General features: G+C 36.8%; 1 protein-coding gene across 1 annotated transcript; it reads left to right on the top strand.

The window, feature by feature from the left end:
* The first annotated feature begins 22418 nt into the window (after nt 1-22418).
* Nucleotides 22419-23732, top strand: LOC131861600 (phospholipase A1-Igamma1, chloroplastic-like). The gene has a single exon (XM_059214950.1). The coding sequence runs from the start codon at nt 22419-22421 to the stop codon at nt 23730-23732; it is 1314 nt and encodes a 437-aa protein (XP_059070933.1).
* Nucleotides 23733-24118: the final 386 nt, after the last annotated feature.

Below are 24118 nucleotides of genomic sequence, written 5' to 3'. Positions count from 1 at the left end.
AAGGAACTAAAAAATTTGGAGGAACTCAAGCCCAACTAGATAGCAGATCTGATTTGATGGACTTCATCAATGTCAATGCTCTTATTGATATTGATCTCACTGGAGCTTCTTACACCTGGTCTAATCGCAGGGACGGAGAAGACCTCATTTAGGTAAGGCTTGACAGATCCCTTATTACTTATGATTGGATACTTTCTCATAGATGCTCCTTATCATTTGTCAATAGAATTGGCTCGGATCATTATCCCATTTCCTTTGTTGCTGAGTCCATTAAGAGTAAACAGTGCTTCCCTTTCTGGTTTCAGAAAATGTGGATCTCTCACCCCTCTCTGGAAAAATCCATTGCCAACTGGTGGAATATTGATGTGGATAGAACAGCCATGTACAAAGTTGCTAAAAAACTTAGAAACGTCAAAGATAACATTAAGATCTAGAACAAGAAGGTCTTTGGTGATATTTTTCAATCAAAAAAAAAAGTTGAAGGAGGAATTAGAACATATCTAAAACTCAATACAAAAAGATGGCTGTAAAAGGTATCCCAAGGCTAAGGAAGATGAATATATTATTCAAACTTCACAATATTATTTCTAGGGAGGAAATCTATTGGAGACAGAGATCCAGGGCTATTTGGGTGAAAGTTGGGGATAGAAATACTAATTTTTTCACATGACTTCTATGAAACATAAAGTTGTGAATAGAATTTCCAGATTAATTGCTGAGGACAAAATTATTCTTAAGGAGGATGATATTAGGGATGAAGCTGTTAGTTTCTTTTCTCAACTCCTCACCAGTAGCAAGGAGATTGATTCTGCTAAGCAACAGGATCTGGTTGACATCATCCCCAAGATTATTGATCCTAACCAGAATAAGGCCCTTTTTGTTATCTCCTCTGCTGAGGAAATTAAAAAAATGGTCTTGTCCTTTCAGGGGGATAAGGCTCCGGGATCTGATGACTTCCCCATGTTTTCGCTACTTCAGCAAGAGTTGTTGTCCTTTTCTATTAACAAAGATTTTGATGATGTGTTCCTCTCGAAGAGTAATCCTAGAGGTGACTTCACGGTTGCCTCAGCCTATAAAAACACATTTACCCAAATCAGCAACCCAATATGGGGTAAAGTTTGGAATAGAATTCTTATCCCTAAAGTCAACATGTTCTTTTGGCTTGCTACTCACAATAGGATTCTTACTATTGATAACTTGGCCCGAAGAGGTTTTATGTTCCCCAACAGGTGTGAGCTATGTCATAAAGAGGAAGAATTAGTTGATCATCTGTTCATCCATTGCTCCTTCTCTTGGGAAATCTAGAGTAAGTTTTGGGTGAATTGGAAAGTTGATTGGGTTATGCACAACAATCTCAAGGAAATTATTTGGCAATGGATCTTTCCCACCAAATTTCCTCTTATCAAGAACCTTTGGTCCTTAATCCTTCCCATGACTTGTTGGGGCATCTAGAAAGAGAGAAATAACAGAATATTTAGGGAAGCTAAGTGCACTTCTCAAGGGGTCTTTGAAAAATTTTGCAGGGCTATAAAAGAAAACATAAATATTCCTCACAGGAACAACAAACAATGGTTTTTTGCTGATATGAATGATATTGAAAAAGGCATCCTTATTTAATGGAATTTAATCCACAAAGTCTACAGATATGACAATAAGACAAGGAGAGAAAATATTATTTGGAGATTTCTTTATCATGATTGGGTCAAGGTGAATTTTGATGGAGCTGCTAAAGGCAACCATGGGAAGTCCGGTGGGGGAGGAGTCATCAGAAATGCTCAAGGTGTTTGCATTGCTGCTATTGTTTCTCCTTTTGGAGTCCAAAATAATCATGTGGCTGAAGCTCGGGCTATGCTAAAAAGCCTCCAGCTTGCTCAGGGATTCAATTTTTAAAAAAATTGGTTGGAAGGGGACTCCCTCAATATCATTCAGGCTCTTAAAGGTACTAGTTCTTCCTCTTGGAATATTACTAATACTATTGAAAGTGCTAAAAAGTTATTAAATGACTATGTTAGTATTCTCATAACTCATACTCTAAGGGAAGGCAATAAGGTTGCAGACCTTTTAGCTAATGAAGGGGTCAATTTAGAGGTGGATGCTAAATATATCAGAGAGGCCCAATGTAAAAGGGATGTTAGGGAGCAATTATTATTTGATCACATCAATGGTTCAAGTTAAAATCATGATCACTTTTTGGGGTCCAGAATCCAAAGACAGAGATTGGGGGCAAGCGAACTGTCAGTTAATGATTGTTTTTAGGCATCATTTTTATGATCATTTGTGTGACGGGGATTATAATAATAAGTGTTGGATCTCTGCGGCCATTATTATTTACTTCTTTAAAATCACACATGGTACTCTATTCTGCGATCCCAGTATTTTGCTCAATAGCCTGTGTTTAAGTCTTGGCCTGCAATTTGTGAGATATACTATTAGAGACTTCAACCTGCTGTTCAACATGAGAGGTAACCTAAACCGGAACGAGCCCTCTGGTTGCGAGAACTGGAAAAGTGAGCAGAAAGTGTGGAGGAGGCTCCATAGACATGGATTCACCAACTATATGGAAAAGCTGCATGGTAGCAGAAAATCAGTGTCTCAAGGCTTTGCTAAGGGTTGGAACAGCAACAGAGTCACTTTGTTTGGGGAGACCTGGAAGATTGATGAGGATTTGGTTGCGGAGGTCACGAGACTTCAAAAGGAGGGCACAAAGTTCTATAGAGACTGAAAGTTTGCTGCTGAAGCGATTAAAAACTTCCCGAAAACTGAGGATGAGAAAGCTCGGCTTGCCAAGCAAGACAATGTTTCTTACTACCTCCCCCAGCAGGTAAAGTCTTTTTGGCAGAAAATGCTAAGGGTTTTGATGGAATTCCTGACTGTTGATGGTAGATTTACTAAAGTCTACAATTATCATTTTGCATTTCTCAATCATTTCTGCCATGGGGTTAAGATTTCTTTGCCCTTTTATTTAGCATCATCCCTGAATGAGAGCTTGGCTGACCATGCCAAAAAGCCCAAATCTTACCCCATAGCCCATTAGAGGCTTATTTTTCTCATTTACGAACACCTAAAGAAAAAAGATAGTGTTAGAAAGGATGATAACCAGGTAACAAATGCGCATATTTCTGAGAGTTGTAATGACTCTGAGTCTGAAGATGATTTGTCGAATGCCCCTACCCATAAAAAAGGGAGAGTTGACATTGATAATGTGGACACAGAGGTGAATGATGGTATGAAGGAACAGGAGAAGGAGGCTGAGATTGAAGTGGAGAGTGAGAAGGAAGAGTATGCTGGAGAAGAGGAGGAAAGGAAAAAAGATGCCAATATTGAAAACCCTGATTCTAACCCTATGGGTTCAGATAGCAGGAATTTTACCCAGAACTCCATGGAGGAATCCAACCCTAAATCCATGAGCTCTAAGCAGGAAAGGGATACGGCGAAAACTATCTTGAATGCCGCTCAAAATTACACGCTAGAGTCTTTCAATTTTCAGAAGTGGGTTATTGAAAATATTACCAGCATTCAGAGCAAACAGAGAGACCTGGAGAATAAGATTCACAATTTGATCAAGTATACTAATTCGGGGAAAAAGAGTGCGGAGGTGGAAACCAGTGAAGAAGAGGATGAAATTGAAATGGAGGACTGGTCGGAAAAAGATCTTATAAAAGGGGATTTGAAACATCTGGAGGATGTGATTAGAATTGTAAAAGAAAAGACTGAGGTGGATAATGAGATCATCATCAATCGAGTTGCTAAAACTGAGAAGGCATTGAAAAACTTCATGAACCACAGTCTTGAGGTCTTGAGAATCTCGTCTCAAAACATGAATGCCTTGGTGGATCACTTACAGAGGAAAAATAAGAATAAGGATTTGGTAATCATTGATGATATACCGACCTCCACCTCTACTCATCAAATCTCCAGGTGAAGGACCAGGCAGACAACCAGTGATATGGAGACAAAGATGAAAGGCATTCAGCTAAAATAGGAGAACAATGATGTAAGAGAAGCCGCTAAGACCATGATGTTGTTGGTTCAGAATGCAAAGAGTCTATTAAAGTTTTTATTTGATATGTAATGTTGGAGTTTGGATGCCAGTTTCTCGTTGGCTCTGTGTTGTCCTTTTATCCTAGCTGTTGGTTTTTTTTGCATCTTTTTTGTCTAGGTCTTGTCTTCTCTAGTTTCTTTCATGCTCATCCTTCATAATGTAAGTGGGTTTCGGGTCCCTTAAAACCTGACTTTCCTTAATCAAAAACAATTAACCATATAATCAATGCAAAGAAACCATACCACATAACACCATGATTTTGGCATGGAAAACCCAGAAAGGGAACAACCATGGTGGTAAACCTACCCACAGTTAGATGATACTTCTGCAAAAAGTATGTGTTACAAGAGGGGCCTGCACTTGCAGGAAGGCACACTGCCTAGAGCATACTTCTCATTACAAAAGAGTCTCACTGACTATAGAGAGGCTACAACCTTCTCAAGATAAATGGACAACAATCCATAGAGTGAACTGTTGGAAATAGCATCTACCATTCCTGATTACAGTCCCGGTTAAGCTCAATGTCGGAGGACTAAATCCTCTTCTGAATCCAATTCGATCACCAATGATCGATCAACTCCTTTGTCTGAATGATATTACAATATTCGCACATTACATTCCTTGATCATGACCTTTTCAATAACCATGATACTTTACAAAGAGTTTCTACCTCTTATTTATACAAACCTTAAGGCCTAAACCAATTAGGTCAGCCACCTAAAGATATTACAATAATATCATTACATAATTCCATTTACAATGATATGCCATGTCGGCTTAAGACCAAAACAATAATAACAAATCCATAAATCATCTCGAATCATCCTGGTAACATGTAGAGTACACGATAGCATGATACCGATCCATAACCTAGATAGGTACCAGACCTATTCTGGGTCCACCATGCCAAAGCAATATCTTCAAGCATTTGAAGCATGATCAAAGAACATCTTCAGCATCCTGAAGTCCATGAAGAAGTTGCACCTACACCAATTATGCATCATGTCACAATTCCTCAATGAAAGCTCTGTCGGTAAAGCCTTAAACTAGTGTTGGTAAGGGTTTACCAAAGTGTATGATAACATCCAATTACCAAGCCAATACCAACTGACCAAAACATGTTCATGGAGCATATAACTCATAAAATCCAATATACTTCACTGATCCAAACATGTCGGAAGTGTCAACAGATAATCTCTTCTTTCGGTAACACTAGATCTTCTATCGGTAACCAAAACTTGTCTGTCGGTAACCATCCATATCAGCTAGTGTTGACATCAATGACAAAATGTACATCAATGCAACACATAATCAATTCATCCATAATGCCAACAATCTCCCCCTTTTGGAATTAATGGCAACACTAGAGGTGAAAAACATCTAAGTACGAAGAGATTCCAAACAAGTCTCACCCTGTGGAAGACAACCAACGATCAATAGCTCTCCCCCAATGAATGATATCTTTGTAAGGTTCGGAATGATTTTTCACATTACTATCACTCCCCCTTTGATATCAATGCCAAAAATCTGACAAAAATATCAAAGCAATGATATAAACCTTTGAATCTCAAAGTTCACTACTCCCCCTGAGTACTAGCACCACTCATTAGTGCCAAAATGAATAATGTCTCTGATAATACATGTCTGACTGATGACAAACTTCATCAATCAAGTCTCTATTGGAGGGGCAGAAACCCCTAACCTGTATCTTAAATATTCAAATGATTCGTTAGACAACGGTTAAGTGAATATGTCTAGCCCCTAACCACTATGGAGAGCATGAAATTCTAGCCCATTTCAAAACAAATTGCACCCAAAAAGGAGCAAAAATGCGCAAGTTATGGCCATTTGAAGTTGAACTGCAAAATCAAAAAACTCAATGAGAGGGGCCTGCAAAATTTTTGAAAAATGATGACGTGGCGCTGATGTCAGCAATTCACTGTGTTAAATTTGACGGCTGTATGACCGTCGCAAAAACTTTGCCTCCCCACTGACTGGGCGTCCGTACTATAAGGACTGTTGACTGTGCAGGCCGTACCGTACGGATTTGCTCACTGGGCGGTGTGGGTCAGCTCTACATGGCAGATGACGTGGTGGATGACTGTGCGTACGGGTTTTACCCACGGGCCAGTGGCAGACGCGGGGCCGCCTGTTTTGGTGGTCGCCGACGGAGGGAGCGGCCGGAGTCGAGGGGCCGATGGAGTCTATGTCCCAGCCGGCGGGATGGGGCTATGGTTGCCGAAGAGGAGAAGTGGTCCCGACGGCGGCGACGGGGATGGCGGGTATCGGCACAGGCGGTGGCTGGTACAGGCAGGGGCGGAGCGTGGCGAGGATGGGACGGTCAGTGCTGACAGCGATAGATGGGAGGATGAAAGCCGAGGTGGCCGATGAGAGGAAGGGGCCGCCACTGAGGACACCGGAGGTGGCGGCGGCACGGGCGATGTGGACCGGTGCTGCAGACCTGCAGGGTATGGCAGGTCACAGGGGGGGTCAAAATAGGCCGACTTTATAACCAAAATTCATGGAAACATCCTTCTAGACGCAATGGCAGGGTCGGATCTGGTCTAGGACGCCTCCAAAAGATGCTTCTCTTCAGATCTGCCTCTTGACATCGCAATAATGCCTCTTCAAGATGAATCAATGAAGCCCCAATGGCTCTGATACCATGTGAGATTTTGCCAAGATCAAGAGCTCAATGAAATGTTCAAAATAGAGACACAATATAGGACAAGAATAAACTGTATTCTCATCAATAGAAAATGATCAATAATATCAATTTACATACAATGTAGATGAGCTTGCTTATATAGGCAAGGCTAGGGATATGTGAGCACACAAACATGACATGTGGCTCAATAAGAAACAAGGGTAGGTAGGAAATAGGTGTGGGTAGGTAGGAGAAATAATATAATATTCCACATGAGGTGGATCACCCACTGAATGTGGAGTGTAACAACAAGATCAACACCATAAAAGGTGGAATTTCTCCTACACACACTATCCCAATGTGGCACAAACACCCAAGTGTCTCATACCCAAACTATTATGAAATGCATTTCCTAAGTAAACTTAAGTAAGTGTAACAATATCCAAGATGAATAATTATTTACACCAACACCTTATTCTTTTTTTTTCTTTTCCTTTTTTTTTTATGCCATATGGTTTCTTTATAATGGGCTCAATGTTGGACCTCCATCCCATTTTTTCCTTCAATCTCTCAAAGTATTCCAAATAGTAACATAATTTATCACAAGAAATCTCATAGAAAGCACACAATTTGGCTAAAAATTTTCTAAGAAGTCTACCAGAAATAGATTGTATGTTTTTTTATAATTAGAGACTCATAATTTGAATTACTATTGGACTTGGATTAATCTACTAATAATTTTTTAGTATTAACATTTCTTTAGTTGAAAATTAAATTTAAAATGTAATTAAAATACAAACATTACATTGAAAACTTTTCGCTTCACTTGTTGATCAACATTAGTCAATTTTTAGTCTCTAATTAAAATAGTTGATAAATTTTAACAAATGATGGGTATGTACTTGTTTCTAATTTGGTATTTACTGTTTTGGTCATCTACCATGTTGGGTGAATGCATTTTCCTAAATTGTGTCATATTAAAAAAACTCTAATTTACACCCATTAGGCATGACATGCAATGCGTTCGAAGCTTGATCTCTTTGCATTATATAATTTTTAAAAGCTAATCTTTGTTCATATTTTGATTGATGTTTTTTACTCTATTTTGATTAGTTGTTGTTAGTTAGAGTATTATAGTTGAAGGAATTCCTGAACTAAGTAGGAGAATACCACATAGTTTGTAAGCGATTTGTAATAGGAAACTAGTAATATTCATCACGTGATAAGAATTGCAAGCTCAAGAAGACGAACAAGGCATTGACTTAAAACCACTAGTCATTTTATTGTTGGGGAGAAGGAGAATATAATTTTAAAATTTTACATGTTTTATCGTTCAGCTAGGTAATTGAAGATTTTTGAGAGAGATGAAATTGTTATTATTAGGTTTCTAATGTTTTCAAATTTTGATTTCCTAGAACTTTTGAATGTCGAAGAAGAAAGATTCATTAAATCTTGATTACTTTTCCCAAATGAAAATGTTTTGTTGCACACCTAAATTATTTTTTAAGTTAACTACAAAGGTGACTTGTTTTTCTATAGGTAAGATATGCTTATAACTTTAAGTGCTTAAAGGGAAGTACAAATTATATAATTTGAACTATGACTCTAAACTTTTATTTGAAATGGGGTGGGTTTTGTTGTTCACTAGTTTCAGCAAATAATTTTTTTCAATTCAGTTTATTCGGGGCTTTGGTTGATATGATAATTTCAATGTGTTGTGGTGTGTTTAATATGTTTAGTTAAGTGTTTAGAACATTATGTAGATAGTGAATTTGTTATTTAATAGGCAAGGAATTTTTGGAAGCTTGGTCCAAGGTTTATTAAGAAAGATTTTTTATTTTTTGATTATTTCTTCCTATTTCAATCTTTTTTATAATTTGTTTGTTCTAATGAATTTTAGTTATCGCTCATAGTTAAGTATAATTGTGATTTGTCTCATTATATAGCTAGGAAATGGCTCCAATGTTTTCATACTTAGGGAAGTAGGATATCTAATATTCAAGCTATAGCCCAATACATAGATTTGATCCTAGTGGAGATAAAGACTTGCATTGTAATTTCTTTTTTGTTGAATTCTGTGCAGGTAGGATGATATGATTTTTTTTTTCCATACTAGCTATGTGATGTCACTGAATCTTGATCCCTAGGCACTTAAAAATATTTTTCATACAAGATTTGTGACATTTCTATTTTTTCTTGCTTTGTTAATGATTTCTTGTTATGAAAATTTCAATCTTCTTGTGGAAATATTTATGAACTCTTTTAGTTTTGAGGCCAGATACCCATGTAGTATTATTACTGCTTAGTAATTGTTTAAGATGGTGATTTGCAATTTAATCTCATTTCTTGCTTCAATACTGTAAATAGCAAAATATGTAAGAAAAAACATAACGTGCTATAGAAAATTGACAATGTTTGTGGAAAAGTAAATTTATTACATTAGTTGAATTTATAACACATAAGGTATTAAATGTATTTCAATCGTGTTCTCTCAATACTAAGGCATGTTTAGTAAGAGAAACTTGTTGATATTTATATTATAGCATTCTTAGTCCCATTTTGATATGCTTACCATTTGTGAAGTGTAAATTTGATTTGATTTCTAAATTGTAATTATTTTGTGGAAAGCTAAAGTATTAGGTATCTATTCTCCAATAATCAATTTTATGTATTAAACTTTTTCAAATGGGGTTGCTTATTATTATGTCTTTTAAAACATGTACAGATTTTCAAACCAATTATTTTTGAAATTTTATCTCTAATGTACAATGATTAATGTATATATGATTGTGTATTTTAAAACATGTTTATTTTTTTAAACCAACTATATTTAAAAAAATCATTTTGTAGGTTTAATATTCAATACTTAACGTGGAGTTGTCTGTCAATCTTTCATTTATTTTACAAATGGGAAATATATATGATGTTTCTTAACTTGAATTTTTTTATATTGTTTGTTTATTCAAACTAAAGCACTTCCTTTTTATTTATTTAAATGACTCTCGATAGTAATTTGTATTTATTCCAATTTATTTATGTGTTTCTATTTGTAATATCTACTGCACCTTACATTATCCTAACTTCTAATAAATTTGTAAACTAATTCCTATTTCCAATATTTGATTTATTTAATTTGGACATTATTGTATTTCTTAAATACCTTTTGTTTACACTTAAATATGTGATTCGATTTAAATATTTTACTTCTAGATGTGACCATGTAGATTATTTATTCAATATTAAAATATGAAATTAATTATTTGATTCATTGTTAAAAGATTAAATTCATACTTACTATTTATAATTCATATTAGAAAACAAAAAAATGTTATGATAATTAGGACAAAGAATAATTAGTGCACAAAAATATTTGTCCTTATCAATAATCAAAGATTGTAAAAAATCTCAACAATTTTCTCCTCCATAATTAACATTTTTATTAGTTTTTTTAGGTCATTACAAATCCTCAACAACAAATTCAAATAATTGATTTCAAGTAGTGATTTAGAAGTCAATGCTTCATTACCATCGATTGGCACAAATGTGTTTGTGAAATGGAGTGGGTTTAATGAAATAGACATCCAAAATTTTGCACATTCTCTTTCGCTTAATTGTAGTCGGACTGTTGAACAAGTAGAAGTAACAAGATCTTGTACATGTGATATCAAAGAGTTTGAATTCAGGGAAATGGAATAAATTGTAATTAAGTTTCATGTAACATGCATGGAATTATTTGGATTAGGTAGTTTCCTACGGGAAATGTATTGTGATGATTATTATTGAGAGGGCAATGCTCCTATTATCCGTTGTGCATTTCAAAACCATATGAATCATACGTAGTATGGTATTATTGTAGTTCCCTATGTGGTTTACCAAGAACTGAACTTGTATGACCCCTTTCACATAAATAAATTGTTGGAAGTTGTTTAACTTATTTCATCAAAGTCTTACATTGTTTTCTCTTATGTTTCATGAAGAGATGTTATAAGTTAACTTTATATAACTTTTTTTTAGTCATAATACAAGTTTCTCAATCTATACTTTAAACCCTTTCACATTAAATTTCTCGCTTTAACCCTATGTTGTGTGCAATAGAATGAGACATTTCAGTTGTTTCTATAATATGGATGATTTAAATAACACACCCATTATTTATTCTAACTAAATTCAAACAAATATTGTAATTAATTTTTTCAATCATAATACAAGTTTAATGATCTATACTTTACACCCTTTCACTTTAAAGTTATCACTTTAATCTTATTTTGGTGTGTAGTAAAAATAAAAATTTGAGTTTCTTTTATAATATGGATGATTTGAATTATAAACCCATCATTTATTCTAATTCTCAAGCTTATTCAATAACTGAATGTCAATTATTGTGATTGAAGAGTTCATTTAATTTATGAAAAATGTTGAAGTTTCCTACCTTAATAGTTTAAAGCTACCTTTAACCAAGTCTCCTATTTTATTGTGATATTATTTTCACTATCTTTGGCACTTTTTCTTTAACCATGAGATCAACTTTATCTCAACCAAAAAATTCCAGCATATAATTCCAAAATAATTGTTGGGTACATGTATGTCTCTCTATATTTACATCATCTTTACCATTGCAACTTAAATTTTTCCAATTGCCTTAGATAATCATTAATTGTAAGAAAATATTTTATGTTACATATGCATTTAAGCATTCTTGTAAGTAATGAATTTTTTTCTAGATTACGCTTATGTCTATCATATTTATTAATATGGCTATAAATTTGTCATGATTACTCTATCCATTTTATAGAAAAATAAAGTTGTCCTGGTTACTTTTAGGGAAGGACGATATCAAGGATTTCTTTATCGCTACTTATGAAGTTGACCGTTGTAATTCAAAATTTGGGGCCAAAATGCTTGGACAGGTCCATTAGGTGCTATAGTCAAAGGAAAGGGGCTCTAGACACCCTTTTAGAAAAAAATGTAGGCTAGAAGAGAGGTCGTGAGAAGGGGATTCCACCTAGTTTTTGGAAAAGGTCCCTAAACTAAGCACAATCGGCTATTAACTAGATATAACCACCAAAGTGGGTCTAATGTGAGCGATAAAAAAGGTGTACAATCTACTACACTACACTATCAAGTGACTCATCCCCATCAATCAATTGAATAAATAAATTAAGAATTCAATATTTTATGAGTAATGTTTCACTTATTTGCCTTGACCTAATAAAACAAGAAAAAAAAAAATTGCTTGGATTACACAATGTGTAGGCCTGTGAAGTTCAATTGATGGAAGAAACACTAAATGGTCTGCGTACAACTTATGAAAATTTGGTTTTCTAAATTACACTTTCCTATGAGAAAATCATGCTGATGAGTAGTATGGAAAAGGAAGTTCTCCTTACATTGAACTTGTGTTTAAGATTTACTTGAATAACATGTAACAAACTTATGCTTCAAAACTATGTATATAGTATATAATATTATAATAGTTTTAAGGTTTCCATTTAGCATGAATAGTTGTAGCTACAATTGTTTTTGATGAAGATAAACTGGTTTTATAGGGACCTGAAACCCAGAGTATTACAGACCAAGGCCAGCAGCCAATTAGACAGTAAAACTAAGACAAACAGGGGACAAACCCCACACAGATCGAAAGCCAAAAAACCAAAATAGCTGAACCAAAAAATAGGGAAAAGCAATCAACTAAGAGAGTGCATCAATTCAGTTTTTTTCTGAATAATCCTCTTATTAATTTTTTCCAAATCCTCCATGATGAATCTGGAGGTTCCGGAGTCCTGGCTTTGGCTCCTCGTTCTAGTGCAAGGACCTGAGAGAGTCTTCCCACCAACAACACTCTATCCACCCTCTAAGGCATTCTTTTTTCTACTTTTCCCCCAAGGGAGGGTCACTGGCGATGGTCCTGGTTCTATAATCAGTCATCATGAAATTAATTTTTTTCAAACCATCAGCACTATTGTTCATCACCTGACTACTGATTTCCACCAGATTGTTTAGGTTTTCCTTGATCTCACTCACATCCTCTTCTAGCTTCTCAAGTTTGCGCTCATGGTCAACCTTCATAGTTTCCACATCCTGATAAATTTTCCGGATCATACTCATGATCTTCTCAGTTTTACTGGGCCCACAGAATTTTGTGAAAGTCTCGAAAATTCCTTTAATCCCATCTTTTAGGGATCCAATATCCTTATCCACCCACTTCCATTAGTTCTCCTGACTTCTGGTAGTCTCCAAAAGCAGATTTCCCAGCACCCTCTCCTCCTTTTTATCACTTTTATTTTCCTTATTCACAAACCCCTATTTTTCATCATCCACATTGATAGGGATGTCCAACCTAATCTCGTGGTCTAGGACCTTGGATTCACTATATTTGGTTAATATTGTTATCTTTTTGGTGGGTGGTTCCAGGTCTTGCATTTTCCTGCTACCAGATTTGAACTTACTTTCTGCTCCCCTTCTTTCTTTGGTCTATACTCAGGGTCCTTCGTATCCTTGATATCACGCCAATCCATGGCAGTACCACTATCATCCTCATCCATCTTCGTGTCAGAGACCAACTGCACATCAGGGTTAGAGGAGGAAATGTGGGTTCTATCCTTGGGGGAGGGTTTCACTTCATGATCTTGGGCGTATTCCATAATCAACAAGATAAGGCCTTCATGAATCACAGGGTTATCCTTGTTTTCAAAATGTTTAACTAAACTATTCTCCAAGGATGAAACCAAATAAAAAGGTATGGAAATAAATCTACGATGCCTAAAATGATTTAAGATATTAAAATGGTGTGATAAAATGCTAGCATATCTACCATCCAAGGTGATGTACCTCATGATGAATTATGTCATATTAGCCTAGAGGGAGATCATCTCTTTCCTATTATAGCCACCATCTGCCATTTTCGTAACCCTTTGTCTTTCCTTTTCCTTATCATAAAAGGATCAATAGCCTCCTCACCCAACTTCTTGTCTCTATAGAATTTTATGCCTTTCATATCCAGACCAGTAACAGTGGCAGCCAGGTTTTCATTGACTTGAAACTCCGCACCAAAGACAGACAGCACACCCTTCTTCCAACCTTTAACAAAGCTTTCTGTAACAATGGCAGAATGACCATGCAGTCTCTCCAAAAAGGGCACCATCCCACTATCAGAAATTTCCTCCCGAGCCTCCTTATTCTTCTGCCACTTATCATAGGTTGTGGGTTCAAATCTATTCTTTTCACCTCTCATTCTCTAGCTTGAGCAAATTAGACAACAAGGCTCCAAAAAAACTAGGAGGAAAGCAAACCAGAAATAGGGAAAACTGAAAGTTCTAAAACTTCTCAAAGTGGTAATAATTCGAACTACCACCCCAACGGTTCCCATTCCATCATAATCTTTCATTATTAACTTCATTGGAAAGGCCGAAGATCTTGACATCATTTCTTGCAAGGTCGCACAGAGTTTTCAGGAAATTTTCCTCTCCTCTCCACCATTTAACCACAACGTTACCCACCTCCAAGTTGGCCAAATGATCTGCAAGTTTTTTCCTTCTCGAAAAATGTGCGATATCTTGAAATACTGCAGGTCGGCTATCATTTCAAGGCAATCCTTGATTAAGTTTGAAATAGTCCACATAGGCACCGTACATCCCTTAATGCATTTGACAATGTTAAGCGAGTCACTTTCTAGCCAGACCCGTTTGAACCCCTCCTTGCTCGCCATGCGTAGTCCTATGTAGGAGGCATTGGCCTCCACAAAATCATTAGTTGTGGTGCCCAAAAGGGAGCACCACCATAGAGACTAGAGAAGCCAAATGGTTCCTCGCCACTCCCCCATAGCCAGTCATCCCAGGATTTCCTTTGGCCACCCCGTCGATATTTATTTTGATCCACCCTAGAAGGGACGGATTCCAAGAAACATTCTCTTTGGTATGTTTAATTTTATAAATAGAGATCGATATATTCCAGCATATCTACCACCGCTTGATAGTATCCCATTACTCCTGGCTAGACTCAAGAGTCCAGGATCATTTTTCCCACTAGGATAGTAATTAAGAAAATTATCCTTAATAGCATTCCTTATTCTAATAGCCACCACAAGAGCAATGGACTCCATATCTTTGAAAACCTTATTATTTATTTCCTTCCACAAACCCCAAGCAATATGAGGTAGGGATAAGTTCCATAGAATACCAATCACATGGTTGTCATAAGGGCACTTCCATTGGAACCAAAAGTTCTGAATAGAATCAGGGGGGGACCCAAATAATATTCCACGGGTTGAAAAAGAAGGCCTAGATGTCCCTAGCATAGGAGCAATGTAAGAGCAGATGATCAACATTTTTTGCTTCTTCTTTACATAAAAAACATCTATTACTAATGGGGATCCCACGTTTATAGAGATTATCAATGGTAGAGATCTTATTTTGCATGAATAACCAGAAGAATATATTAACTTTAGGAATTGAGAGTTTATTCCAAGCTCTAGCCCAAAAGGGGGGAGGAGAAAAAGACTTGGTGATGATTCAGAAAGCATCTGTCACCAAAAAATGCCCCGAGGTAGAACCATTCCATATAGCCACATCTTCCACCAGAGGATGGAATGATGATCAGGTTCAGCCAAGAGTACAAAGCAGCCAAAGAAGCATCCAAGGTTCTAAGGTCCACCCAAACTCCATTACTCATATAATCTGCAACCCAAGTTGCAATGAGATTAATGCATTTCTCTTTGAATTATGAAGCCCACACTGAATTAGACAAAGGCCCCTCTCCTGTCCACCAATCATCCCAAAACCTTATATTTCTACCATTTTCTAGAACCCATCGGCTTCCGTGAGAAATAATGAAAGAGGATCTGAAGAAATTATTCCAAATATGAGAGACAGAAGTCGGGAGGGAATAATTTTCCAACATTCTTTGGAAATCATGAATTTGGTATTAGTCCTTGAAAATATCGATCAATTCATTGTTCTCCTTTAAACATCTCCATAGCTACTTAGCCATTAAAGCTCTATTAAAGTCTCTTAGATGTCTGATATCCAGGCCTCCTCTATTTCTAGGCAAACAAACCTGATCCCAGGTGAACAAATGAAGCCTACTCTTGGATTTAGAACCTCACCAAAGCAATTTCTTTTGTATACTTTCATTCTATCAGCAAATTTGGCCAGGATTTTAAATAGACTCATAGCATACACGGGAAGGTTCTGAAGAAAAGCCTTAATTAATTGAAGTTTACCCGCTTGGCTTAACAAAGCTCCTTTCCAACCAGCCAGCTTCATTTGAAATCTATCAATCAAACTAGACCAGAAGGAGTCCGAGGTAGGTCCCACACACAAGGGCAGACCCAAATATGAATAAGGGAGAACACCCATTTTGCAGCCCAAAATATTGGCAATCTTCATTTTTCTATTCTCAGAAGTATTCATGAAGAAAATGGAGCTTTTAGACAGACTGACTTTTTTCCCCGATCCTTTCTCATAAGTATCTAGGATAGCTTTAATAGTATTTGCTTCTTTAATCAAACTTTCCCCCATCAGTAGTGTATCATCAACAAATTGATGGTGGGAGCAAATAGTAGCTTGGGAAGAAGGTTGTAAACCCCTCAAATTGCTCTTCCTAACATCTCTCTGGATAGTTTTTTCAAAAGCTTCACTCATCAGAATAAAGAGAAACGGGGAGAGAGGATCCCCTTGTCTAATACCCCATGACGCCAAAAACAAACAGACATCGAACCATTGACCAAAACCTAAAATTTGGGAGTGGTAACACACTGATTGACAAGCTAGATGAAATGGTTACCAAAACCAAAGGATTGAAGCACTTTAAACAAAAAAATCCAATTGACCTGATCATAAGATTTGAGAAGATCCAACTTCAACAAGAAGCCCGATTTCTTAAAGAATGGATATTCTCATGGACAACAATAATAGAATCCAAAATCTGTCTACCAGGTACGAAACCATTCTGATGCTTCGAAATCAAAGAATGCAGCAAATTTTTAAGCCTAAACACAATGATCTTGGTAAAGATTTTATAGATCGAGTTACATAAACTAATGGGTCTAAAGTCCTGAAAGGAATAGGCATCAGGTTTCTTAGGGATCAGGACAAAAAAAGGTAGCATTTAGTTCCTTAAGAAGAGATCAGGAACCAAAGAACTCTCTAGCAGCATCCACAACATTCGAACCAATAATCTGCCAAAAAGTTTGAAAAACATAGGGAAACCGTCAGGGCCAAGAACTTTATTACCTTCACAGGAAAAGTCTGCAGCTCTAACCTCATCATGAGATGGGATTATGGTTAGCTCCTTATTCATGTCTTGGGAAACAGTACATCTAAACTTCGACAGGATCTCATCTTGAGCATTAACATCCTGACAGCCATCATCCGAAAGAAGAGTGGAAAAATATATAATGGCTTCCTAGTTTAACTCCTCATGCTTATCAATCCAGCCATGATCCACTAAAATTTTATTGATTTTGTTTGAGGCCCTATGTTTGAGGATAGTCATATGAAAAAACTTCATGTTTTTGTGACCAGATTTGAGCCATAAATCTTTGGACCTTTGATTCCAGAATTCCTCCTCCTTAGAGATGATATCATGAATCTTGGTAAGTAACTCAACTTCTTTATCCATAACCATAGGATCATACCCCACATCTTGAATCTGAGACTGTACATCATCCAAATCTTTCTTAAGGTTTTCTTTTATCTAAAAAATATTGCTGAAGGAAACTTTATTCCAAAGTTGGATATTGGAAATAATATTGGCTAGTTTATTAGCCACTCTAAACATTGCAGTTCCCTGAATGTCAACATTCCACCATTTAGAAATATTGTCATAAATATCCAGAGCTAAAAGCCACATCTTCTCAAACCTTAAGGGGAAGGCCTTCCTCCCAGTTAAAGGGGATATAATCAGAAAAATCGGGAAATGATTAGACCCAATTCTGGACAACACATTTAATCTACAAGAAGCATTATGAATCCACTCAGGAGAAATAATACCTCTGTCCAGTCTGACTTGGATGAGGCCCCCCCCACTTCTTCTGTTGGAACAAGTGAATTTAGCTCCAAGGAGATTAATGTCTAACAAACACAGAGAGTTAATCATATCCACCAAGTCCTCCCTACTTTCTTCCAAAACAAGCATCCCATCAGCCTTTTCCATACTAGATAATGGGGTATTAAAATCCCCCAATAGAATCCATTTCCCATTTGGGAAAGCCATTCTAGCATTAATAATACAGGACCCGAGCATTTTTATAGCGTTTTTCCCATTTGGACCATAGATATTAGAAATGATCCAAGATGATCCATCAGATAGACTAGTAAATCTAGTGGCAATGTGATTAGGAGAAGTAAAGACAACCTTACCCAAAAGCCATCTAGGATTGCACAAAGTGGCAGTACCACCATAAGCCCCATTAGCATTAGCACAACTAGTTCCACAATCTCTAAAAATAACCAATTTGATCTTTTCCACTCTACAACCAGGCATTTTGGTTTCTTGAACAAGAATATATCTAGCTTGTGATCTCTAACTAGGTTGGATAGAAGATCATGTTTGTGGGAATGATTCAATCCCCTAATATTCCATGAAATGACTTTCATTTGACTAGATGGGGGGAACCAATCCCCATGTCTTGTAGTGTTATTTGGACTCCATAAACAATGGAATACTGACTATTGTTGTCTCTACTAATCGCATTGGGAGGCCTCCCCACTACCCTCAAATCAGATCCACAATCCACCTTTTGTTTGTTTCTAGTCTTAACACCACTAGAAACCAGTGTTAATAAATGACCATTTGGGGAGTTCCTTTTTTTGTGCTTAGTTTTTACCTCAATAAACAGATTTGGATTATCATCATCCTGGGTCACATCGTCAGTAATGTTTGAATCCAATAAATTCCCAACATCAACAACAAGGTGGATGCAAGGATCCTTAACCCTATGAACCTCCGTCATAGACTTATCCCCATTAGAAATCTCCTCGGGCTTCAAACTTCCCCCTGCATCCCCCCCCCCTCATTCAAGGGATCTAGGTTTGAAGGATTTGGATCTGGACCAACCTGAACACATGGGATATTATTCATTCCATCCATACATGGAGTGGGATCTAAGGACGGAGACTCCACCAAATCCACCCCCTTTGTCTCATTTTTCTTCTTCCAACTCCTCTTAGGCATAGGCTTAGAAGGGCATTCCCTGGCCCAATGACCAACTTTTTTACAATGGAAACAAGTAAAGGGAATAGATTCATACTCGACTTTCTAAACCCATTTGCCCAGCTTAGAGAAGGGGCCAATCTCCTTTGGCAAATTAGCAGATTGTTTAACATTCACACAGATTCTAGCATACACTAGACGCGTCTTCGCAGAGGTCACTGGGTCAACTGAAAGGAGCTCACCAAAGCATCCAACAATCCCAGCAAAGATTTCTTCACCCTAGAACTCCATAGGAAAATTTGGTAGCCGCACCCAAATAGGGGCCTCATTACATTCCCATTCCTTTGGGTTAAAGCCTAGTTCCCATTTCTTGAGAGCCAACGATGATTTGCCTAACATCCAGGGACCACCCGCTAAGAAAGATGGAAGGTCCTCCTCACAGGCAAAGGAGAAGGAGAAAAAACCATTAGACATGGAAACCACATCAATTTGACCCTTTCCCTTCCATTTACGAGACACCGAATCCCTAACAGCTTCAATATTAGGTCGAGGGCCAATAAACTTGCCAACCAGGACAGGGGTCAGATTAGCCATATTCTTTTCCACGATACAATCTGGAATAGAAATTGAACAAGAGCCAAACTTCAGGTCCACTTTATGGGGAAGAGGCGCAATAGCCTTGCATTTGAGGTTTGACCCAAATAAAGTAGACCATTTTCTGTTGCAGTCTAGAGATCCCGGTTTCCTAAGATTCTCCACAAACTTTCTGGGACCCTCCCCACCACAAGGTAAAACAGTAAAGTCAGTTTTTTCTTTTGTTGGTACCGGCAAGGTGTCCCCATCCCAAAACCCGTTGAGACTGCCATCAGAAGCTTTAGGTTTTGTTTCTCCCATGGATTACATCACGTGGGAGCCTCCGAAACCTTCATCACCCAATCTTCCCGCTCCTGCTCCTGCTCCATTCGAATTCAAACCAGTCACTCCAGTTGTTCCCGCCATTCCCACCTCTCTAGCTGCTTACATTAATAAAATATAATAACTTTATTTTTTATATTTCAAGTTTTTGTTCTTTTCTTGAGTTGCTTCCTATTTTAAATTTCTATTACTGTTCTCCAACAATTAGTGATAGATGTATTTACAAGTGATCATACCTACTAGCAATAATTAATTAATTGCAAATTACGTCCCACATTTCATTTGAATTACTTACAATTGTTGGCACATAATAAAAGTTCTAACTAATATTTTTACTACACCAATAATAGGAGCTAAATTTTAAAAAAAATTATGGATTTGCTCCTCCTTATCTCAGTCGGTGGTTTCCAAGAACACTCTCCCTCTTCACCAGGGTTTAATTCTAAGACTTTATAAGTTTCATTTGGCTTCAACCTTACCTAGTGGGGCCCGTATGACCTCCTCTGGTCCTCTGTCTTCAAGTAGCTTCTTTATAGTGGTTATGTAAGAGGTCCAGGCCTATCTTGCTTTAATCAATCATAACTAAACCAATAATAGGAACTATATGTTTATATCAATAATTATTACCATTTTACATAAATTCATTATAATTTTTTAGCTTAGTAATAACTAAAAAATCTTTAATTCACTCATTCTAATCCACATTTATATTTATGTTTGTAAAAATAAATGTTATTTTTAGATTATTGGCATTTTACAAGTCGTATAGAATATTGCTCATATTTTGTATCCCTTTTTACTCACCACCATTCATTCTTTCTAATTATGTAGAGTGTAAACTTCCATAAGACATTATCTTGTTGTAAAACATCAAAACAAGAAAATTGACATGTATTATTCAAAAAATATGTATAACCTATCTAAATGTATTACACTTCAAAAAATTAATTCATCTTGGAAACAACTATGTTGTATCTTCAACATTAATTATACATGGTTAAATAGGTATTATTGTTTCAACTTCATTTGCAATGTCTGCTTCATAAGGTAAAGTTTTATAGTTTACATTCATTGCGTAATAGTTTTCATATGTATTTCAATTTTTATAGGAATAATTTACTATCCCGCGGAAATGAATTATTTGATTGAAAATGCAATCAAGATGATCGGTGATGGAAACCTAAAGTTGCAACCACATTTGCAAGTATTAAGTATGGCAAGTTTGGGGATGACCATCGATCAACAAATTGATTTTAAAACAGACCTCTCTATTGGATTTCACAAGCAAAAGGATACACTTAGAAAAAAAATACAATGATTCCATAAAGTCAATACAAATCCCTAAGGGATCTACACTTCTACCCATCAAATATAGTTGCCATATTATTCGCAATTCAAGGTGAGCCACAATGTTTGATTGATTTTCTAACAATTGTCGATCAATTTTGTGTAAATTAGCAAATTCTTGGACCCACTATGTAAAACTTGTTGCAATTTTAGCCCTCCAAACTAGTTTATATACACAAGGACATGAGATTTTAAGCTCACAAAGATTTTAAAAATTATAAAGAAAGTGACAAATGATACAAGGTTAACACTTGACTTGAATTAGTTAGATATTTTTTCACATTTTTTTAGAAAATCCTAATCTAGAGTTGGGTTAACGAATAATAGATGTGTAGGAAGATATAAAACTGAATTAATGGAGTTCTCTTATAAATATCTCAAATACTTCATCAATAAATGTAAACACAGATATCCAAACATAGACATGTTTTTTAAAACATAAAACACCACAATCAAAATATGTGATTTCAACATATAAAATCACAAAATTTGACATCAACCTAGATAAAATGGAGCGAAAAGGATCTTTTTTATATCATGTGTCATGTGAGATGTGTCTATCTTAAAACCACGCATGATCTGAGTCCATCCTTAATTACTTTCCACACCTTGACATAAACAACATTTCTGTCGGTTTATTTATAGCTTGTTCTTACCCAAGTTACAAATGCCCCTTTGAAAAATGTTCACTTTTACATTCAAGAAAATTAGGAAATCCCTGTCAAACTTTTTGATACCAGTTTTATACCTAAACAAGATCTTAACACACAAATTTATGATCTTTCCTTTTAAATATTAAAATGTTAGAAAATGCGCAGTTTGCATTGATACAAAGAAATAGCGGTCATGGGTTTTGCTAATTTGAAAGTTAGGAACCCCTGGCCAGACAATCTGAGTGTGGCGATGGAAATTCACGAGATACATGATGTGAAGGCGGCTGAAAAAATATATTGCAATCTGTGTGGGGGAGCTTGACACCTTCTGATTATAGTCTTTGAATAAATACTGTAGTATTAATCTAGTGTCTGAACGTTAGGTTTGAAAACAACAACGCGGGAAGAACAAGGGAAGTCAAAGCCTTATATGCCCAATTCTCGTCAACAAGAAGAAGTTCAGGTTGGAAGATTGAAATTCTACTTTGTCTGCTATTGTAGTGCGTGATTGTCTGCTATTGTAGTGCGTGATTTTCTATTTATAAGGTGCTCGTCTTAAACCTTGTATTCATCCTCGAACGCTTTGTCTGGCCGATCATTGTTTGACATCCCAGAAATCAGACACAATTATTTGATTGATTCCTTAATTTCTATCAGTCAATCAATGGCCGTATTTCCATTGCCCCAGCTTGAAGATAATGCTGTATTATTACCCAGTTCCCAAACTAACTCAACGCAGCCTCAGCTATGTGACGTATGGAGAGATATACAAGGTGCCCATAATTGGAATGGTTTGCTTGATCCCATGGTGCCCAATTTGAAAGCTGAAGCTCTCAGATATGGGAATTTGGCACAGCTTTGTTACGACGCATTTGATGGCAAAAGCTACTCCAAAAACTACGGCACATGTTATCACAGTAAAAGAGATCTGTTCAATAAGATGGGCATGTCTGAAAGTGGCTACCAAGTCACTAAATATGTTTACGCCAATACTAATCTGTTAAATCAAGTTTTTGGTGAGAAACCAAAAGACCAAGGTGTTTGGTTGGGTTTTATTGCAGTTTGCACGGATCCAAATGAGATAAGAAGGCTTGGACGACGAGACATAGTGATTGCATGGAGAGGAACTCAGACTGCTGAAGAATGGATAGAAGACCTGAGAGATATTCTTGTAACTACAAGATTATCCTATAGATGCAAGAGGACAGGCAAAAACCAAGAGCATCATTTCGCGGATGGAGTACTAATTGAGAGAGGATTCCTGAGCTGCTATACTTCAACTGTCCGTCACCGTCAAGGCGCTGCAGGAGCCACTGTGAACATCAGCACCAGAGATTTGGTAGTCTCAGAGATAGAACGATTGATTCAAGTTTATGAAAAAGAGATGGACAATTTAAGCATAACATTTACGGGACACAGCTTAGGAGCTGCTCTTGCAACCTTGAGCGCTTATGATATCAAACAAATGCTTTGCACCAAGCATAATTTTCATCAAATTCCCGTCACCGTCTTCGCTTTTGCCTCTCCCCGGGTGGGAAATCTTGCGTTTGCTAAACGGGTGGAGGAGATTGGAGTGAAAGTGCTGAGGTTTGTGAACAAGCGTGACGTGGTTCCCAAAGTGCCCGGAGTTTGTATGAACGAGAACGTGGGATGCCTCAGCAAATTGCTGCATTGGCTTCCGTGGACATACTTTCATGTTGGCTTCGAGCTTCCTTTACACAACAATTCTCCATTCATTCAGCACACCCATAATCTTGCCTACTTTCATAATTTAGAGCTTTACTTGCATTTACTGGACGGGTATGTTGGAAGTAAGCAGCCGTTTTCTTGGAGTGGAAGAGATCATGCTCTGGTTAATAAGAGCTGTGATTTATTGCGCGAGAAATATGAAATTCCTCCAAAATGGTGGCAGGAACAGAACAAGGGCCTCGTTAAAGGTCCAGATGGCAAATGGACGCAGCCATCAGAAGAGGAATAATTCATGTCTCACTCAACTCCAGATGACATCAACGTCCAACGTTCTGCGCCGCAATGTCACCACAACTGTGTTGGTTATTGAATTATTCTTTTTATCTGGATGTATATATTTAACATGTTGTCACATTCATTATTGAATTAATTTAACTTCAAAGCTTAACCTTTAGCGTGAAATGAAATCAACTATGCAGGAGTTCATAGCTGTGGATGATACAAATTAGCTTTTGATTGTCATAGAAAACAATCACGTGTCATCAGTAATCTGATAGATAATAAAAGTACGCGTAAATCAGTATTGATTTTAATTATGAACATTGCTATTAAACAAGAGATAATACGCCTCAGCTCTGTTGTAGCCCAAAATACCTTCATACAAAATTTGTAAAA

The sequence above is a fragment of the Cryptomeria japonica genome, unplaced genomic scaffold (genome assembly GCF_030272615.1).
Source record: "Cryptomeria japonica unplaced genomic scaffold, Sugi_1.0 HiC_scaffold_28, whole genome shotgun sequence".
Lineage (NCBI taxonomy): Eukaryota > Viridiplantae > Streptophyta > Pinopsida > Cupressales > Cupressaceae > Cryptomeria > Cryptomeria japonica.
This window is presented reverse-complemented; position numbering and strand designations above follow the sequence as displayed.

What these genes read in the sequence shown, in the direction of transcription:
- LOC131861600 (XM_059214950.1), top strand. Translation starts at nt 22,419, where the DNA reads ATGGCCGTATTTCCATTGCCCCAGCTTGAAGATAATGCTGTATTATTA.